This window comes from Bombina bombina, chromosome 7 (genome assembly GCF_027579735.1).
Source record: "Bombina bombina isolate aBomBom1 chromosome 7, aBomBom1.pri, whole genome shotgun sequence".
Lineage (NCBI taxonomy): Eukaryota > Metazoa > Chordata > Amphibia > Anura > Bombinatoridae > Bombina > Bombina bombina.
Window position 1 is genome coordinate 291871033 of NC_069505.1, and position 17498 is coordinate 291888530.

At 42.8% G+C, this 17498-nt stretch overlaps 1 protein-coding gene across 1 annotated transcript in view; it reads right to left on the bottom strand.

Annotated features, from left to right (window-relative positions):
- LOC128666326 (cytosolic 10-formyltetrahydrofolate dehydrogenase) overlaps nucleotides 1-5582 on the bottom strand; it is a 157690-nt gene extending 152108 nt beyond the window's left edge. Inside the window, exons 1-3 of the mRNA XM_053720846.1 lie at nucleotides 5495-5582; nucleotides 5073-5224; nucleotides 1114-1348 (exon numbers count right to left, since the gene is read on the bottom strand). Of these exons, the coding sequence (XP_053576821.1) occupies nucleotides 1114-1348; nucleotides 5073-5199 (362 nt within the window). The 5' untranslated portion in view covers nucleotides 5200-5224; nucleotides 5495-5582. The remainder of the gene's footprint in view (nucleotides 1-1113; nucleotides 1349-5072; nucleotides 5225-5494) is intronic.
- Between the last annotated feature and the right edge of the window lie 11916 nt (nucleotides 5583-17498).

Sequence of the window (17498 nt, forward strand, 5' to 3'; positions counted from 1 at the left end):
CACAATACATCTGTGTGACACAATACATCTAGTGTGACACAACACATCTGTGTGACACAATACATCTAGTGTGACACAATACATCTGTGTGACACAATACATCTGTGTGACACAATACATCTAATGTGACACAATACATCTAGTGTGACACAATACATCTGTGTGACACAATACATCTAGTGTGACACAATACATCTGTGTGACACAATACATCTAGTGTGACACAATACATCTGTGTGACACAATACATCTAATGTGACACAATACATCTGTGTGACACAATACATCTGTGTGACACAATACATCTGTGTGACACAATACATCTAGTGTGACACAATACATCTGTGTGACACAATACATCTGTGTGACACAATACATCTGTGTGACACAACACATCTGTGTGACACAATACATCTAGTGTGACACAATACATCTGTGTGACACAATACATCTAGTGTGACACAACACATCTGTGTGACACAATACATCTAGTGTGACACAACACATCTAGTGTGACACAATACATCTGTGTGACACAATACATCTGTGTGACACAATACATCTAGTGTGACACAACACATCTGTGTGACACAATACATCTAGTGTGACACAACACATCTGTGTGACACAATACATCTAGTGTGACACAACACATCTAGTGTGACGCAATACATCTAGTGTGACGCAATACATCTAGTGTGACACAATACATCTGTGTGACACAATACATCTAGTGTGACACAACACATCTGTGTGACACAACACATCTGTGTGACACAATACATCTGTGTGACACAATACATCTAGTGTGACACAATACATCTGTGTGACACAATACATCTGTGTGACACAATACATCTGTGTGACACAACACATCTGTGTGACACAGCACATCTAATGTGACACAATACATCTGTGTGACACAATACATCTGTGTGACACAATACATCTAATGTGACACAAAACATCTGTGTGACACAATACATCAAATGTGACACAACACATCTGTGTGACACAACACATCTAGGTTTTCTGTGCAGGTCTTTACAAAAATGAAATAGAATGCAGGTTTGATATGACTACATAGCTGTAACATGTGGCTTGTCACCTCACCAGTTGATAGCAGACGCCCCCCGGTGCCGTGGTAGGATGGAGGGATGGTAGCAGATGGAGCCGAGTTTGGGACAGTCAATCACTTCCATGGGAATAAACTGAGAGCAGAAGGGAAGGACATTCAGCTCCGCCTCCAGCGCTTTGTACTTCTCAACAACCTCTGGAATCACCTGACCCTTCACCCTCCAGCGGGAGAACTTAAATACAGGAACCCCATCCTTCTCCGCTTCCACACCTGTGTGATAGAGAGTTTATTAGCGTACAGCAATTGCAACTATCACCTGTCCTGGGGTTTAACAAACTAAGCTGGAACTATAATAGTTTTATGTTTAGCTGTCAGATCTCTCACAATAATAATAGGATTACTAGAGCACCTATAGCTGAAATATGTCTCAGGACTAATGGTGTCAAGCACAGTACAATTCCCTTCTCTGTCCACTCTCACTGTACCATGTCAGGTAGCATACATTGGGGCCTATCTATTAAGCTCCGAACGGAGCTTGACGACCCGTGTTTCTGGCGAGTCTTCTGGTGCAATGCTGAATACGGAGAGCGTATTGCTCTCCGCATTCAGCGAGGTCTTGCGGACCTGATCCGCACTGTCAGATCAGGTCCGCAAGACCTTTGTTAAATAGGGGCCAAAGACCGCTGCTCCATAACCCTGTCCGCCTGCTCTGAGCAGGCGGAGAGATCGCCACAAATCAACCTGATTGAGTCCGATGGGGTTGATTGATACCCCCTGCTGGCGGCCCATTGGCCGCGAGTCTGCAGGGGGCGGCGTTGCACCAGCAGCTCTTGTGAGTTGCTGGTGCAATGCTGAATACGGAGAGCGTATTGCTCTCTGCATTCAGCGATGTCTGTTGGACCTGAATCGCACTGTCGGATCAGGTCCGACAGACATTTGGTAAATCGGCCTCTTAGTATGAGGCCTCAGACAGTGCCACAGCAACATGCCGGTCTCTGCGGTATTTTATTGGCATATAGGTGTAGCAGGTGTCATGTATCTAGTCTAAAGCTCTTTACAGACAGTGTCACAGCAACATGCAGGTCTCTGGGGCATCATATGGGCATAATAGTGTAGCAGGTGCTATGCATCTGGTCTGGGACTCTATAGACAGTGCCACAGCAACGTGCAGGTCTATAGGGCATAATATGAGCATAAATGTGTAGCAGGTGTCATGCATCTAGTCTGAAGCTCTTTACAGACAGTGTCACAGCAACGTGCAGGTCTATAGGGCATAATATGAGCATAAATGTGTAGCAGGTGTCATGCATCTAGTCTGAAGCTCTTTACAGACAGTGTCACAGCAACGTGCAGGTCTATAGGGCATAATAGGGGCATAAAGGTGTAGCATGTGTCATGCTTCTAGTCTGAGGCTCTTTACAGAAAGTGCCACAGCAGCATGCAGGTCTCTGGGGCATCATATGGGCATAATGGTGTAGCAGGTGCTATGCATCTGGTCTGGGACTCTTTATAGACAGTGCCACAGCAACGTGCAGGTCTATATGGCATAATATGGGCTTAAATGTGTAGCAGGTGTCATGCATCTGGTCTGAAGCTCTTTACAGACAGTGTCACAGCAACGTGCAGGTCTCGGGGCATCATTTGGGCATAATGGTGTAGCAGGTGCTATGCATCTGGTCTGGGACTCTTTATAGACAGTGCCACAGCAACGTGCAGGTCTATATGGCATAATATGGGCATAAAGGTGTAGCAGGTGTCATGCTTCTAGTCTGAGGCTCTTTACAGAAAATGCCACAGCAGCATGCAGGTCTATGGGGCATGATATGGGCATACAGATGTAGCAGGTTCCACATCAGCACATAGGTCTCTGGGGCATCATATGGGCATAAAGGTGTAGCAGGTGTCCTGCATCTGGTCTGAAGCTCTTTACAGACAGTGCCACAGCAGCACATAGATCTCTGGGGCATCATATGGGCATGAAGGTGTAGCAGGTGTCCTGCATCTGGTCTGAAGCTCTTTACAGACAGTGCCACAGCAGCACATAATCTGGGCCTTAATATGGGCATAAAGGTGTAGCAGGTGTCATGCATCTAGTCTGAAGCTCTTTACAGACAGTGCCACAATAGCATGCAGCTTCTCTTGGGCATCATATGGGCATAAAGGTGTAGCAGGTGTCATGCATGGTCTGAAGCTCTTTACAGACAGTGTCACAGCAACATGCAGCTTCTCTTGGGCATCATATGGGCATAAAGGTGTAGCAGGTGTCATGCATAGTCTGAAGCTCTTTACAGACAGTGCCACAGCAACAGGCAGCTTCTCTTGGGCATCATATGGGCATAAAGGTGTAGCAGGTGTCATGCATGGTCTGAAGCTCTTTACAGACAGTGCCACAGCAACAGGCAGCTTCTCTTGGGCATCATATGGGCATAAAGGTGTAGCATGTGTCATGCATGGTCTGAAGCTCTTTACAGACAGTGTCACAGCAACATGCAGCTTCTCTTGGGCATCATATGGGCATTAAGGTGTAGCAGGTGTCATGCATAGTCTGAAGCTCTTTACAGACAGTGCCACAGCAACATGCAGCTTCTCTTGGGCATCATATGGGCATAAAGGTGTAGCAGGTGTCATGCATAGTCTGAAGCTCTTTACAGACAGTGCCACAGCAACATGCAGCTTCTCTTGGGCATCATATGGGCATAAAGGTGTAGCAGGTGTCCTGCATCTGGTCTGAAGCACTTTACAGACAGTGCCACATCAGCACATAGGTCTCTGGGGCATCATATGGGCATAAAGGTGTAGCAGGTGTCCTGCATCTGGTCTGAAGCACTTTACAGACAGTGCCACAGCAGCACATAGGTCTCTGGGGCATCATATGGGCATAAAGGTGTAGCAGGTGTCCTGCATCTGGTCTGAAGCACTTTACAGACAGTGCCACAGCAGCACATAGGTCTCTGGGGCATGATATGGGCATAAAGGTGTAGCAGGTGTCATGCATCTAGTCTAAAGCTCTTTACAGACAGTGCCACAGCAACATGCAGGTCTCTGGGGCATGATATGGGCATAAAGGTGTAGCAGGTGTCATGCATCTAGTCTGAAGCTCTTTACAGACAGTGCCACAGCAGCACATTGGTCTCAAAAAACTGTTTTATTGTGTACAGATAAGGAGATCAGAGTACAAAAAAGGTTTCAGTGTACGGCTCAGTCTGTGTATTACACACATTTATTGCCTCAGCCTGTGTATTACACACATTTATTGCCTCAGCCTGTGTATTACACACATTTCTTTGCCTCAGCCTGTATTACACACATTTTCTGCCTCAGTCTGTGTATTACACACATTTTCTGCCTCAGTCTGTGTATTACACACATTTTCTGCCTCAGTCTGTATATTACACACATTTTCTGCCTCAGTCTGTGTATTACACATTTCTGCCTCAGTCTGTGTATTACACACATTTTCTGCCTCAGTCTGTATATTACACACATTTTCTGCCTCAGCCTGTGTATTACACACATTTTCTGCCTCAGTCTGTATATTACACACATTTTCTGCCTCAGTCTGTGTATTACACACATTTTCTGCCACAGCCTGTGTATTACACACATTTTCTGCCTCAGCCTGTGTATTACACACATTTTCTGCCTCAGCCTGTGTATTACACACATTTTCTGCCTCAGTCTGTATATTACACACATTTTCTGCCTCAGTCTGTGTATTACACACATTTTCTGCCTCAGTCTGTGTATTACAGACATTTTCTGCCTCAGTCTGTGTATTACACACATTTTCTGCCTCAGTCTGTATATTACACACATTTTCTGCCTCAGTCTGTGTATTACACACATTTTCTGCCTCAGCCTGTATATTACACATTTTCTGTCTTACAGTTGCTTTTGTCACATCCAAAACAAACATTAGTGATAAACTTTTGGTGACAATGGCATTCTGGCCCGTGTGATGGTGCTTCCCTCCCATCTCTGCCCCAGAACTTACCAAGCGGATCTGCCTTCCCATCTTTATCAGGGATGGTGAATACTCCAACCACCTGGTGCCCTTCCTTCCGCAGCTCCTTGTAAACCTCTCTCCCAAAAATGCTCTGCCCAATAACAGCGATTTTCATGACTCAGAACTCGGTGGCGACCAAACTAAATTGGAGAATAAAAAATAGTTATAAATAATTTACCTAGGAGGCACAAAAAAACATATACAAATATTGTGCAACCATGGGTACACTTCAGGGTTAATTTGCTTCAGCCCATCGCTGATTGTAGAAACAACACGGTGTGTCACCCTGAGCTAACAGACTGGTAGCAGTCAGTATCTCTGTGTGTTGTCTGTAAGGAGAGCCAGTAGGTATCACCCCAGGAGTGTCAGACAAGCCTGCAATATAATGTGCCTGTATATTGATCACTGACCCAATAATAAGGATCACCAGTGAGCACTGCTGGATTTGTCTCTATAGACGCTGGCTGTAAATTGCACACAATACACAGAGCAGCACTATCTGCATGGAATGTGGGCGCTGTCCCCTTCCCACCAATCAGATGCCTATAACCAGCCTCCCTAGGGGACATGTCTAATCAGCAGGCTGTATGCAAATGTGCACTAGTGCTATTGTAGTTCAGAGACCTCAGCATGATGTGACAAAACAAGTTACAGTTATAACTTGTCTTACAGCTAACAAAACAAGTTACAGTTATAACTTGTCTTACAGCTAACAAAACAAGTTACAGTTATAACTTGTCTCACAGCTAACAAAACAAGTTACAGTTATTACATATCTCACAGCTAACAAAACATGTTACAGTTATTACATGTCTCACAGCTAACAAAACAAGTTACAGTTATTACATATCTCACAGCTAACAAAACAAGTTACAGTTATTACTTGTCTCGGCTAACAAAACAAGTTACAGTTATTACATGTCTAACAGCTATCAAAACAAGTTACAGTTATAACTTGTCTCACAGCTAACAAGACAAGTTACAGTTATTACTTGTCTCACAGCTAACAAAATAATTTACAGTTATTACATGTCTCAGCTAACAAAACAAGTTACAGTTATTACTTATCTCACAGCTAACAAAATAAGTTACAGTTATTACTTGTCTCAGCTAACAAAACAAGTTACAGTTATTACTTGTCTCACAGCTAACAAAACAAGTTAGTTATTACTTGTCTCATAGCTAACAAAACAAGTTACAGTTATTACATGTCTCACAGCTAACATAAAAAGTTACAGTTATTACATGTCTCACAGCTAACAAAACAAGTTACACTTATTACATGTCTCACAGCTAACAAAACAAGTTACAGTTATTACATGTCTCAAAGCTAACAAAACAAGTTACAGTTATTACATGTCTCACAGCTAACAAAACAAGTTACAGTTATTACTTGTCTCACAGCTAACAAAACAAGTTACAGTTATTACATGTCTCGCAGATAAAACAAGTTACAGTTATTACTTGTCTCACAGCTAACAAAACAAGTTACAGTTATTAATTGTCTCACAGCTAACAAAACAAGTTACAGTTATTACCTGTCTCACAGCTAACAAAACAAGATACAGTTATTACATGTCTCACAGCTAACAAAACAAGTTACAGTTATTACATGTCTCAGCTAACAAAACAAGTTACAGTTATTACTTGTCTCAGCTAATAAAACAAGTTACAGTTATTACTTGTCTCACAGCTAACAAAACAAGTTACAGTTATTACATGTCTCGCAGATAAAACAAGTTACAGTTATTACTTGTCTCACAGCTAACAAAACAAGTTACAGTTATTAATTGTCTCACAGCTAACAAAACAAGTTACAGTTATTACCTGTCTCACAGCTAACAAAATAAGATACAGTTATTACATGTCTCACAGCTAACAAAACAAGTTACAGTTATTACATGTCTCAGCTAACAAAACAAGTTACAGTTATTACTTGTCTCAGCTAATAAAACAAGTTACAGTTATTACTTGTCTCACAGCTAACAAAACAAGTTAAGTTATTACATGACTCAGCTAACAAAACAAGCTACAGTTATTACTTGTCTCAGCTAACAAAACAAGTTACAATTATTACATGTCTCACAGCTAACAAAAGTTACAGTTATTACATGTCTCACAGCTAACAAAACAGATTACAGTTATTACATGTCTCACAGCTAACAAAACAAGTTACAGTTATTACATGTCTCACAGCTAACAAAACAAGATACAGTTATTACATGTCTCACAGCTAAAAAAACAAGTTACAGTTATTGTCTCAAAGCTAACAAAACAAGATACAGTTATTACATGTCTCACAGCTAACAAAACAAGTTACAGTTATTACATGTCTCACAGCTAACAAAACAAGTTACAGTTATTACTTGTCTCACACAGCTAACAAAATAAGTTACAGTTATTACTTGTTTCACAGCTAACAAAACAAGTTACAGTTATTACCTGTCTCACAGCTAACAAAACAAGTTACAGTTATTACATGTCTCAGCTAACAAAACAAGTTACAGTTATTACTTGTCTCAGCTAACACAAGTTACAGTTATTACTTGTCTCACAGTTAACAAAACAGAATTTATGCTTACCTGATAAATTACTTTCTCCAACGGTGTGTCCGGTCCACGGCGTCATCCTTACTTGTGGGATATTCTCTTCCCCAACAGGAAATGGCAAAGAGCCCAGCAAAGCTGGTCACATGATCCCTCCTAGGCTCCGCCTACCCCAGTCATTCGACCGACGTACAGGAGGAAATATGCATAGGAGAAACCATATAATACCGTGGTGACTGTAGTTAGAAAAAATAATTCAACAGACCTGATTAAAAAAACCAGGGCGGGCCGTGGACCGGACACACCGTTGGAGAAAGTAATTTATCAGGTAAGCATAAATTCTGTTTTCTCCAACATAGGTGTGTCCGGTCCACGGCGTCATCCTTACTTGTGGGAACCAATACCAAAGCTTTAGGACACGGATGAAGGGAGGGAGCAAATCAGGTCACCTAAATGGAAGGCACCACGGCTTGCAAAACCTTTCTCCCAAAAATAGCCTCCGAAGAAGCAAAAGTATCAAATTTGTAAAATTTGGCAAAAGTGTGCAGTGAAGACCAAGTCGCTGCCTAACATATCTGGTCAACAGAAGCCTCGTTCTTGAAGGCCCATGTGGAAGCCACAGCCCTAGTGGAATGAGCTGTGATTCTTTCAGGAGGCTGCCGTCCGGCAGTCTCATAAGCCAATCGGATAATGCTTTTAAGCCAAAAAGAAAGAGAGGTAGAAGTTGCTTTTTGACCTCTCCTTTTACCAGAATAAACAACAAACAAAGAAGATGTTTGTCTGAAATCTTTAGTGGCCTCTAAATAGAATTTTAGAGCACGGACTACGTCCAAATTGTGTAACAAACGTTCCTTCTTTGAAACTGGATTCGGACACAAAGAAGGTACAACTATCTCCTGGTTAATATTTTTGTTGGAAACAACTTTCGGAAGAAAACCAGGCTTAGTACGCAAAACCACCTTATCTGCATGGAACACCAGATAGGGCGGAGAACACTGCAGAGCAGATAACTCAGAAACTCTTCTAGCAGAAGAAATTGCAACCAAAAACAAAACTTTCCAAGATAATAACTTAATATCTACGGAATGTAAGGGTTCAAACGGAACCCCTTGAAGAACTGAAAGAACTAGATTAAGACTCCAGGGAGGAGTCAAAGGTCTGTAAACAGGCTTGATTCTAACCAGAGCCTGAACAAACGCTTGAACGTCTGGCACAGCTGCCAGCCTTTTGTGAAGTAAAACAGATAAAGCAGAGATCTGTCCCTTCAGAGAACTTGCAGATAATCCTTTCTCCAAACCTTCTTGTAGAAAGGATAGAATCCTAGGAATTTTTATCTTGTTCCATGGGAATCCTTTAGATTCACACCAACAGATATATTTTTTCCATATTTTATGGTAAATTTTTCTAGTTACAGGCTTTCTAGCCTGAATCAGAGTATCTATTACAGAATCTGAAAACCCACGCTTTGATAAAATCAAGCGTTCAATCTCCAAGCAGTCAGTTGGAGGGAAACCAGATTCGGATGTTCGAATGGACCTTGAACAAGAAGGTCCTGTCTCAAAGGTAGCTTCCATGGTGGAGCCGATGACATATTCACCAGGTCTGCATACCAAGTCCTGCGTGGCCACGCTGGAGCTATCAAGATCACCAAAGCCCTCTCCTGATTGATCCTGGCTACCAGCCTGGGAATGAGAGGAAACGGTGGGAATACATAAGCTAGGTTGAAGGTCCAAGGTGCTACTAGTGCATCTACTAGAGTCGCCTTGGGATCCCTGGATCTGGACCCGTAACAAGGAACCTTGAAGTTCTGACGAGAGGCCATCAGATCCATGTCTGGAATGCCCCATAATCGAGTTATTCGGGCAAAGATTTCCGGATGGAGTTCCCACTCCCCCGGATGGAATGTCTGACGACTCAGAAAATCCGCTTCCCAATTTTCCACTCCTGGGATGTGGATTGCAGACAAGTGGCAGGAGTGATCCTCCGCCCATTGAATTATCTTGGTCACTTCTTCCATCGCCAGGGAACTCCTTGTTCCCCCCTGATGGTTGATATATGCAACGGTCGTCATGTTGTCTGATTGAAACCTTATGAATTTGGCCTTTGCTAGATGAGGCCAAGCTTTGAGAGCATTGAATATCGCTCTCAGTTCCAGAATGTTTATCGGGAGAAGAGATTCTTCCCGAGACCATAGACCCTGAGCTTTCAGGGGTTCCCAGACCGCGCCCCAGCCCACCAGACTGGCGTCGGTCGTGACAATGACCCACTCTGGTCTGCGGAAGCTCATTCCCTGTGACAGGTTGTCCAGGATCAGCCACCAACGGAGTGAATCTCTGGTCCTTTGATCTACTTGAATCGTCGGAGACAAGTCTGTATAATCCCCATTCCACTGTCTGAGCATGCACAGTTGTAATGGTCTTAGATGAATTTGTGCAAAAGGAACTATGTCCATTGCTGCAACCATCAATCCTATTACTTCCATGCACTGCGCTATGGAAGGACGAAGAACAGAATGAAGTACTTGACAAGAGCTTAGAAGTTTTGATTTTCTGACCTCTGTCAGAAAAATCCTCATTTCTAAGGAATCTATTATTGTTCCCAAGAAGGGAACTCTTGTTGACGGGGACAGAGAACTTTTTTCTATGTTCACTTTCCATCCGTGAGATCTGAGAAAGGCTAGGACGATGTCCGTATGAGCCTTTGCTTTTGACAGAGACGACGCTTGAATCAGGATGCCGTCCAAGTATGGTACTACTGCAATGCCCCTTGGTCTTAGAACCGCTAGAAGGGACCCTAGTACCTTTGTGAAAATTCTCGGAGCAGTGGCTAATCCGAATGGAAGTGCCACAAACTGGTAATGCTTGTCCAGAAAAGCAAACCTTAGGAACTGATGATGTTCCTTGTGGATAGGAATATGTAGGTACGCATCCTTTAAATCCACCGTGGTCATAAATTGACCTTCCTGGATGGTAGGAAGGATCGTTCGAATGGTTTCCATTTTGAACGATGGAACCCTGAGAAATTTGTTTAGGATCTTGAGATCTAAAATTGGTCTGAATGTTCCCTCTTTTTTGGGAACTATGAACAGGTTGGAGTAAAACCCCATCCCTTGTTCTCCTATTGGAACTGGATGAATTACTCCCATCTTTAACAGGTCTTCTACACAATGTAAGAATGCCTGTCTTTTTATGTGGTTTGAAGATAATTGAGACCTGTGGAACCTTCCCCTTGGGGGGTAGTTCCTTGAATTCCAGGAGATAACCCTGAGAAACTATTTCTAGTGCCCAAGGATCCTGAACATCTCTTGCCCAAGCCTGAGCAAAGAGAGAAAGTCTGCCCCCCACCAGATCCGGTCCCGGATCGGGGGCCATCCCTTCATGCTGTTTTGGTAGCAGTGGCAGGCTTCTTGGCCTGCTTACCCTTGTTCCAGCCTTGCATCGGTCTCCAGGCTGGTTTGGGTTGTGAAGTATTACCCTTTTGCTTAGAGGATGTAGAATTAGAGGCTGGTCCGTTTCTGCGAAAGGGACGAAAATTAGGCTTATTTTTAGCCTTAAAAGACCTATCCTGAGGAAGGGCGTGGCCCTTTCCCCCGGTGATGTCTGAAATAATCTCTTTCAAATCAGGACCAAACAGTGTTTTACCCTTGAAAGGGATGTTAAGCAATTTTGTCTTGGAAGACACATCCGCTGACCAAGACTTTAGCCAAAGCGCTCTGCGCGCCACGATAGCAAACCCTGAATTTTTCGCCGCTAATCTAGCTAATTGCAAAGCGGCATCTAAAATAAAAGAGTTAGCCAATTTAAGTGCTTGAACTCTGTCCATAACCTCCTCAAACGAAGATTCTTTATTGAGCGACTTTTCTAGTTCTTCGAACCAGAAACACGCTGCCGTAGTGACAGGAACAATGCATGAAATTGGTTGTAGAAGGTAACCTTGCTGAACAAACATCTTTTTAAGCAAACCCTCTAATTTTTTATCCATAGGATCTTTGAAAGCACAACTATCTTCTATGGGAATAGTAGTGCGTTTGTTTAGAGTAGAGACCGCCCCCTCGACCTTGGGGACTGTCTGCCATAAGTCCTTTCTGGGGTCGACTATAGTAAATAATTTCTTAAATATAGGGGGAGGAACAAAAGGTATGCCGGGCCTTTCCCACTCCTTATTTACTATGTCCGCCACCCGCTTGGGTATAGGAAAAGCATCGGGGGGCACCGGAACCTCTAGGAACTTGTCCATCTTACATAATTTCTCTGGAATTACCAAATTGTCACAATCATCCAGAGTAGATAATACCTCCTTAAGCAGTGCGCGGAGATGTTCTAATTTAAATTTAAATGTTACAACATCAGGTTCAGCTTGTTGAGAAATTTTTCCTGAATCTGAAATTTCTCCCTCAGACAAAACCTCCCTCCTGGCCCCTTCAGATTGGTGTGAGGGTATGTCAGAACCGTTATCATCAGCGTCCTCTTGCTCTTCAGTGTTTAAAACAGAGCAATCGCGCTTTCTCTGATAAGTAGGCATTTTAGATAAAATGTTTGCAATAGAATTATCCATAACAGCCGTTAATTGTTGCATGGTAATAAGTATTGGCGCACTAGATGTACTAGGGGCCTCTTGTGTGGGCAAAACTGGCGTAGACACAGAAGGGGATGATGCAGTACCATGCTTACTCCCCTCATTTGAGGAATCATCTTGGGCAATATCATTATCTGTGGCATCATTGTCCCTACTTTGTTTGGACACTATGTCACAATCATCACATATATTTAAATGGGGAGAAACCTTGGCTTTCATACATATAGAACATCGCTTATCTGATGGTTCAGACATGTTAAACAGGCTTAAACTTGTCAACAAAGCACAAAAAACGTTTTAAAATAAAACCGTTACTGTCACTTTAAATTTTAAACAGAACACACTTTATTACTGAATATGTGAAAAAGCATGAAGGAATTGTTCAAAATTCACCAAAATTTCACCACAGTGTCTTAAAGCCTTAAAAGTATTGCACACCAAATTTGGAGCCGTTTTTACATTTAACCCCTATACAGTCCCAGGTATCTGCTTTGCTGAGACCCAACCAAGCCCAGAGGGGAATACGATACCAAATGACGCCTTCTATAAGCTTTTTCAGTGGTTCTTAGCTCCTCACACATGCATCTGCATGCCTTGCTTTCCAAAAACAACTGCGCATTAGTGGCGCGAAAATGAGGCTCTGCCTATGACTAGAAAAGGCCCCCATCCGAAAAAGGTGTCCAATACAGTGCCTGCCGTTTTTTAACAACAATCCCCAAGATTATAATAACTATTAAGAGTTATAATCTGCCAAATATGCTTAGCAAAGTAATCGTTTTAGCCCAGAAAAATGTCTACCAGTTTTTTAAGCCCTTATAAAGCCCTTTATTCTTTTATGTTTAACTAAGAAAATGGCTTACCGGTCCCCATAGGGGAAATGACAGCCTTCCAGCATTACAAAGTCTTGTTAGAAATGTGGCCAGTCATACCTCAAGCAGAAAAGTCTGCCAACTGTTTCCCCCAACTGAAGTTACTTCATCTCAACAGTCCTGTGTGGAAACAGCAATCAATTTTAGTAACGTCTGCTAAAATCATCTTCCTCTTACAAACAGAAATCTTCATCTCTTTTCTGTTTCAGAGTAAATAGTACATACCAGCACTATTTTAAAATAACAAACACTTGATTGAAGAATAAAAACTACATTTAAACACCAAAAAACTCTTAACCATCTCCGTGGAGATGTTGCCGGTGCAACGGCAAAGAGAATGACTGGGGTTGGCGGAGCCTAGGAGGGATCATGTGACCAGCTTTGCTGGGCTCTTTGCCATTTCCTGTTGGGGAAGAGAATATCCCACAAGTAAGGATGACGCCGTGGACCGGACACACCTATGTTGGAGAAAACAAGTTACAGTTATTACATGACTCAGCTAACAAAACAAGTTACAGTTATTACTTGTCTCAGCTAACAAAACAAGTTACAGTTATTACATGTCTCACAGCTAACAAAAGTTACAGTTATTACTTGTCTCACAGCTAACAAAACAGATTACAGTTATTACATGTCTCACAGCTAACAAAACAAGATACAGTTATTACATGTCTTACAGCTAACAAAACAAGTTACAGTTATTGTCTCACGGCTAACAAAACAAGATACAGTTATTACATGTCTCACAGCTAACGAAACAAGTTACAGTTATTACATGTCTCACAGCTAACAAAACAAGTTACAGTTATTACATGTCTCACAGCTAACAAAACAAGTTACAGTTATTACATGTCTCACAGCTAACAAAACAAGTTACAGTTATTACTTGTCTCACAGCTAACAAAATAAGTTACAGTTATTACTTGTCTCACAGCTAACAAAATAAGTTACAGTTATTACTTGTCTCACAGCTAACAAAATAAGTTACAGTTATTACTTGTCTCACAGCTAACAAAACAAGTTACAGTTATTAAATGTATCACAGCTAGCCTAAACCAGCTTCGCTTGCAATTCCATGTGTACAGCTTACCACTGGTATGAGTAGCACCCTAATGATATAAATCAGCAAGCAGCACTATTGTGTAAGTGTCAGCAGTGCAAGGGTAAAATGTGAGTATATAGCAGAGTGCATCAGTGTGAGTGTGACAGCAGTGCAAGGGTAAACTGTGAGTATACAGCAGAGTGCATCAGTGTGAGTGTGAAAGCAGTGCAAGGGTAAAGTGTGAGTATACAGCAGAGTGCATCAGAGTGAGTGTGACAGCAGTGCAAGGGTGAAATGTGAGTATACAACAGAGTGCATCAGTGTTACAGCAGTGCAAGGGTCAAATGTGAGTATACAACAAAGTGCATCATACTGAGTGTGAAAGCAGTGCAAGGGTAAAATGTGAGTATACAGCAGAGTGCATCAGTGTGAGTGTGACAACAGTGCAAGGGTAAAATGAGAGTATACAACAGAGTGCATCAGTGTGAGTGTAACAGCAGTGCAAAGGTAAAATGTGAGTATACAGCAGAGTATACCTAACCCTGTCCTGCCTTTCGTTCTTGAGGTCGATGCATCTGAGACTGGAGTAGGTGCCCTCTTGTCTCAACGTCCTACGCCTTTCGGTTCCTTGTATCCATGTGGTTTCTTCTCTAAGAAATTGTCTCTAGCGGAGTACAATTATGAAATTGGCGACAGGGAATTACTGGCCATAATTTTGGCACTCCAGGAATGGAGGCATTGTCTCGGGGGTACTAGCGTGCCAGTGCTCATTCTTACTGACCACAAGAATTTAACTTATCTATCTGAAGCAAAACGTTTGTCACCCCGACAGGCCAGATGGGCGCTATTTTTGTCTCGGCTTAATTATGTGGTCTCCTACCTGCCTGGTAGTAAGAATGTTAGGGCTGATGCCCTCTCTAGACAAGTTTCGCCTTTGTTCAAGGAGGAATCTATACCTCCTGACCATATTTTTGCTACCATACGTACTAATTTGACTTCTCCCTTGGGGGAGGAGATCCTGGCTGCACAAACCAATGCACCTCCTGAGAAACCTAGTGGTAAGTGTTTTGTTCCTGAGAATCTTCTTACTAAACTTTTACACACTTACCACTATTCTAAAGCCGCAGGTCACCCAGGCAAGAACCAAATGATTTGGTCTGTCACTCGACAATTCTGGTGGCCAGGTCTTCGTTCTGATGTTGCTGCGTATGTTGCCTCCTGCTCAGTTTGTGCACAGAATAAGACTCCTCAACGTCTTCCTGTGGGTCTTCTTCAACCTGTTGCTAATGTTGAGCGTTCTTGGACACATCTTTCCATGGACTTCATTGTCAAGCTCCCTGTTTCCAATGGCAATACTGATATCCTTATGGTGGTTGACCGTTTTTCTAAAATGTCACATTGCATGCCCTTGATGAAGCTGCCTACTGCTCAGGAGCTTGCTTCAATTTTTGCCAAGGAGGTCTTTCGTTTACATGGGTTATCCAAGGAGATAGTGTCAGACCGGGGTAGCCAGTTTGTCTCCAGATTTTGGCGTTCCTTTTGTGCTCAAATGGGGATCCAGCTTTCTTTCTCCTCGGCATATCACCCTCAATCCAATGGGGCTGCGGAAAGGTCTAATCAAGCTCTGGAACATTTCCTCCATTGCTATGTCTCAGATCACCACAATAATTGGTCTGAACTGTTACCTTGGGCAGAGTTTTCTCGTAATAGTGCTATTAATGCTTCCTCCAAGTTATCCCTGTTCATGGCGAATTATGGGTTTCAACCATCCTTGTTGCCCGATTCATTCATGTCTCAGGGTATTCCGGCTTTGGAGGAGCATCTCCGGCAACTCTGTTCCACGTGGGTGCAGATTCAGGATTGCCTTCATCGTTCTATGCAGCGCCAAAAGTTCCAGGCTGATCGTAGGCGTCTGCCCGCACCTTCCTACCAGGTTGGTGAGAGTTTGGCTGTCCTCCCGCAACTTAAACCTTTGTGTGCCTTCCAATAAATTGGCTCCACATTATGTTGGTCCTTTTCGAATACTCTGACGGGTTAATCCTGTGGCCTACGCTCTTGACCTTCCTCCTGCCATGCGCATCTCCAATATTTTCATGTCTCCCTCTTGAAACCATTGGTTTGTAATCGGTTTACCACTGTGTTGCCTCATCCTGTCCTATCTTTGTTGACAACCATGAGGAGTATAAGGTCAGCAGCATTATTGACTCTCGTATGTCCAGGGGCCGTGTACAGTATTTGGTTCACTGGAGGGGCTACGGTCCGGAGGAGCATTCTTGGTTTCCCTCCTCTGATGTTCATGCTCCCGCCCTCCTCCATGCCTTCCATGCCGTTTCCCCAATAAGCCTTTTGTCCTCCCATGGGGGAGGGGTTGTTGAGGGGAGGGTACTGTCAGGGTTTTCTCCCTGTTTGCTTGCCATGTGCTGCAGGCAGCCATTTTACTCACCTCTCTTCCTGACTATGGTGCATTGTGGGGGATGCTGCTCATTTCCTGCACTTCCTTTTATGGCCAAACTGGTGTGCATCATCCATGTGAGACAGGATGCAGTCTCCGAATTGTGATGTCATCACTTATTATTTAAAGGGCCTGTGTTCAGTATGCTTTGCCTTTGCGTTGTCTCAGACCTGTTTGTGAGAGTTCCTGTGTATTACCTGGCTGTCTGACGTCCTTCCTGGTTCCTGATCCCTGACTTGTTCCTGACTCTGCTGTTTTCCTTGTTCCTGATTCCGGCTCGTCTGACTATTCGCTTTGGCTCCTAACTCGGCTCGCCTGACTACCATCTCTGGTTTTGACTCCTGGCTTGTTATTTGACTTGTGGACTTTTTTTTTTTTAAAATATTTTTATTGAGGTTCAATGCAGGGCAAACATATTGCAGGTAACACGAGAACAGAACAACATATTTTGTCTCATTATACAACCAGTGCAAACAAACAAAATAATTTATGAACATTACATATTCATATATCATGTACCAATCATATTATATTATATGACTCTTGCCCTCTAAACAGAGTACTCTCTATATGACATCCGAGGTCACACTTGGGCCTCGTATAAATATAAACTAAAGAAAGAGTACTGGGTCACATTGTACAATAGGAGACCACTCTTGGATCTCAAAGAAGGAACCTCAGGGTGTTTTTGTTGCATACAATCTAGTAGATATAGTTTAACCAACTAACAAAAATTGAGGGAAGGGGAATAGTGTTTTAAAAGGAAAACACACAATTTTAAGTGGTATAGGGAAAAATTCAAATGAACCTGCGTTCAGTTGTTTATGAAATAAACAGAAATGTAGGGGGGGCTGAGCTAATTTCAGAAGTGCCACAAATATAAAAAGGGGTGAAGCTAATGAAGTCAAATAAGGGTTAATAGGCTAGGGT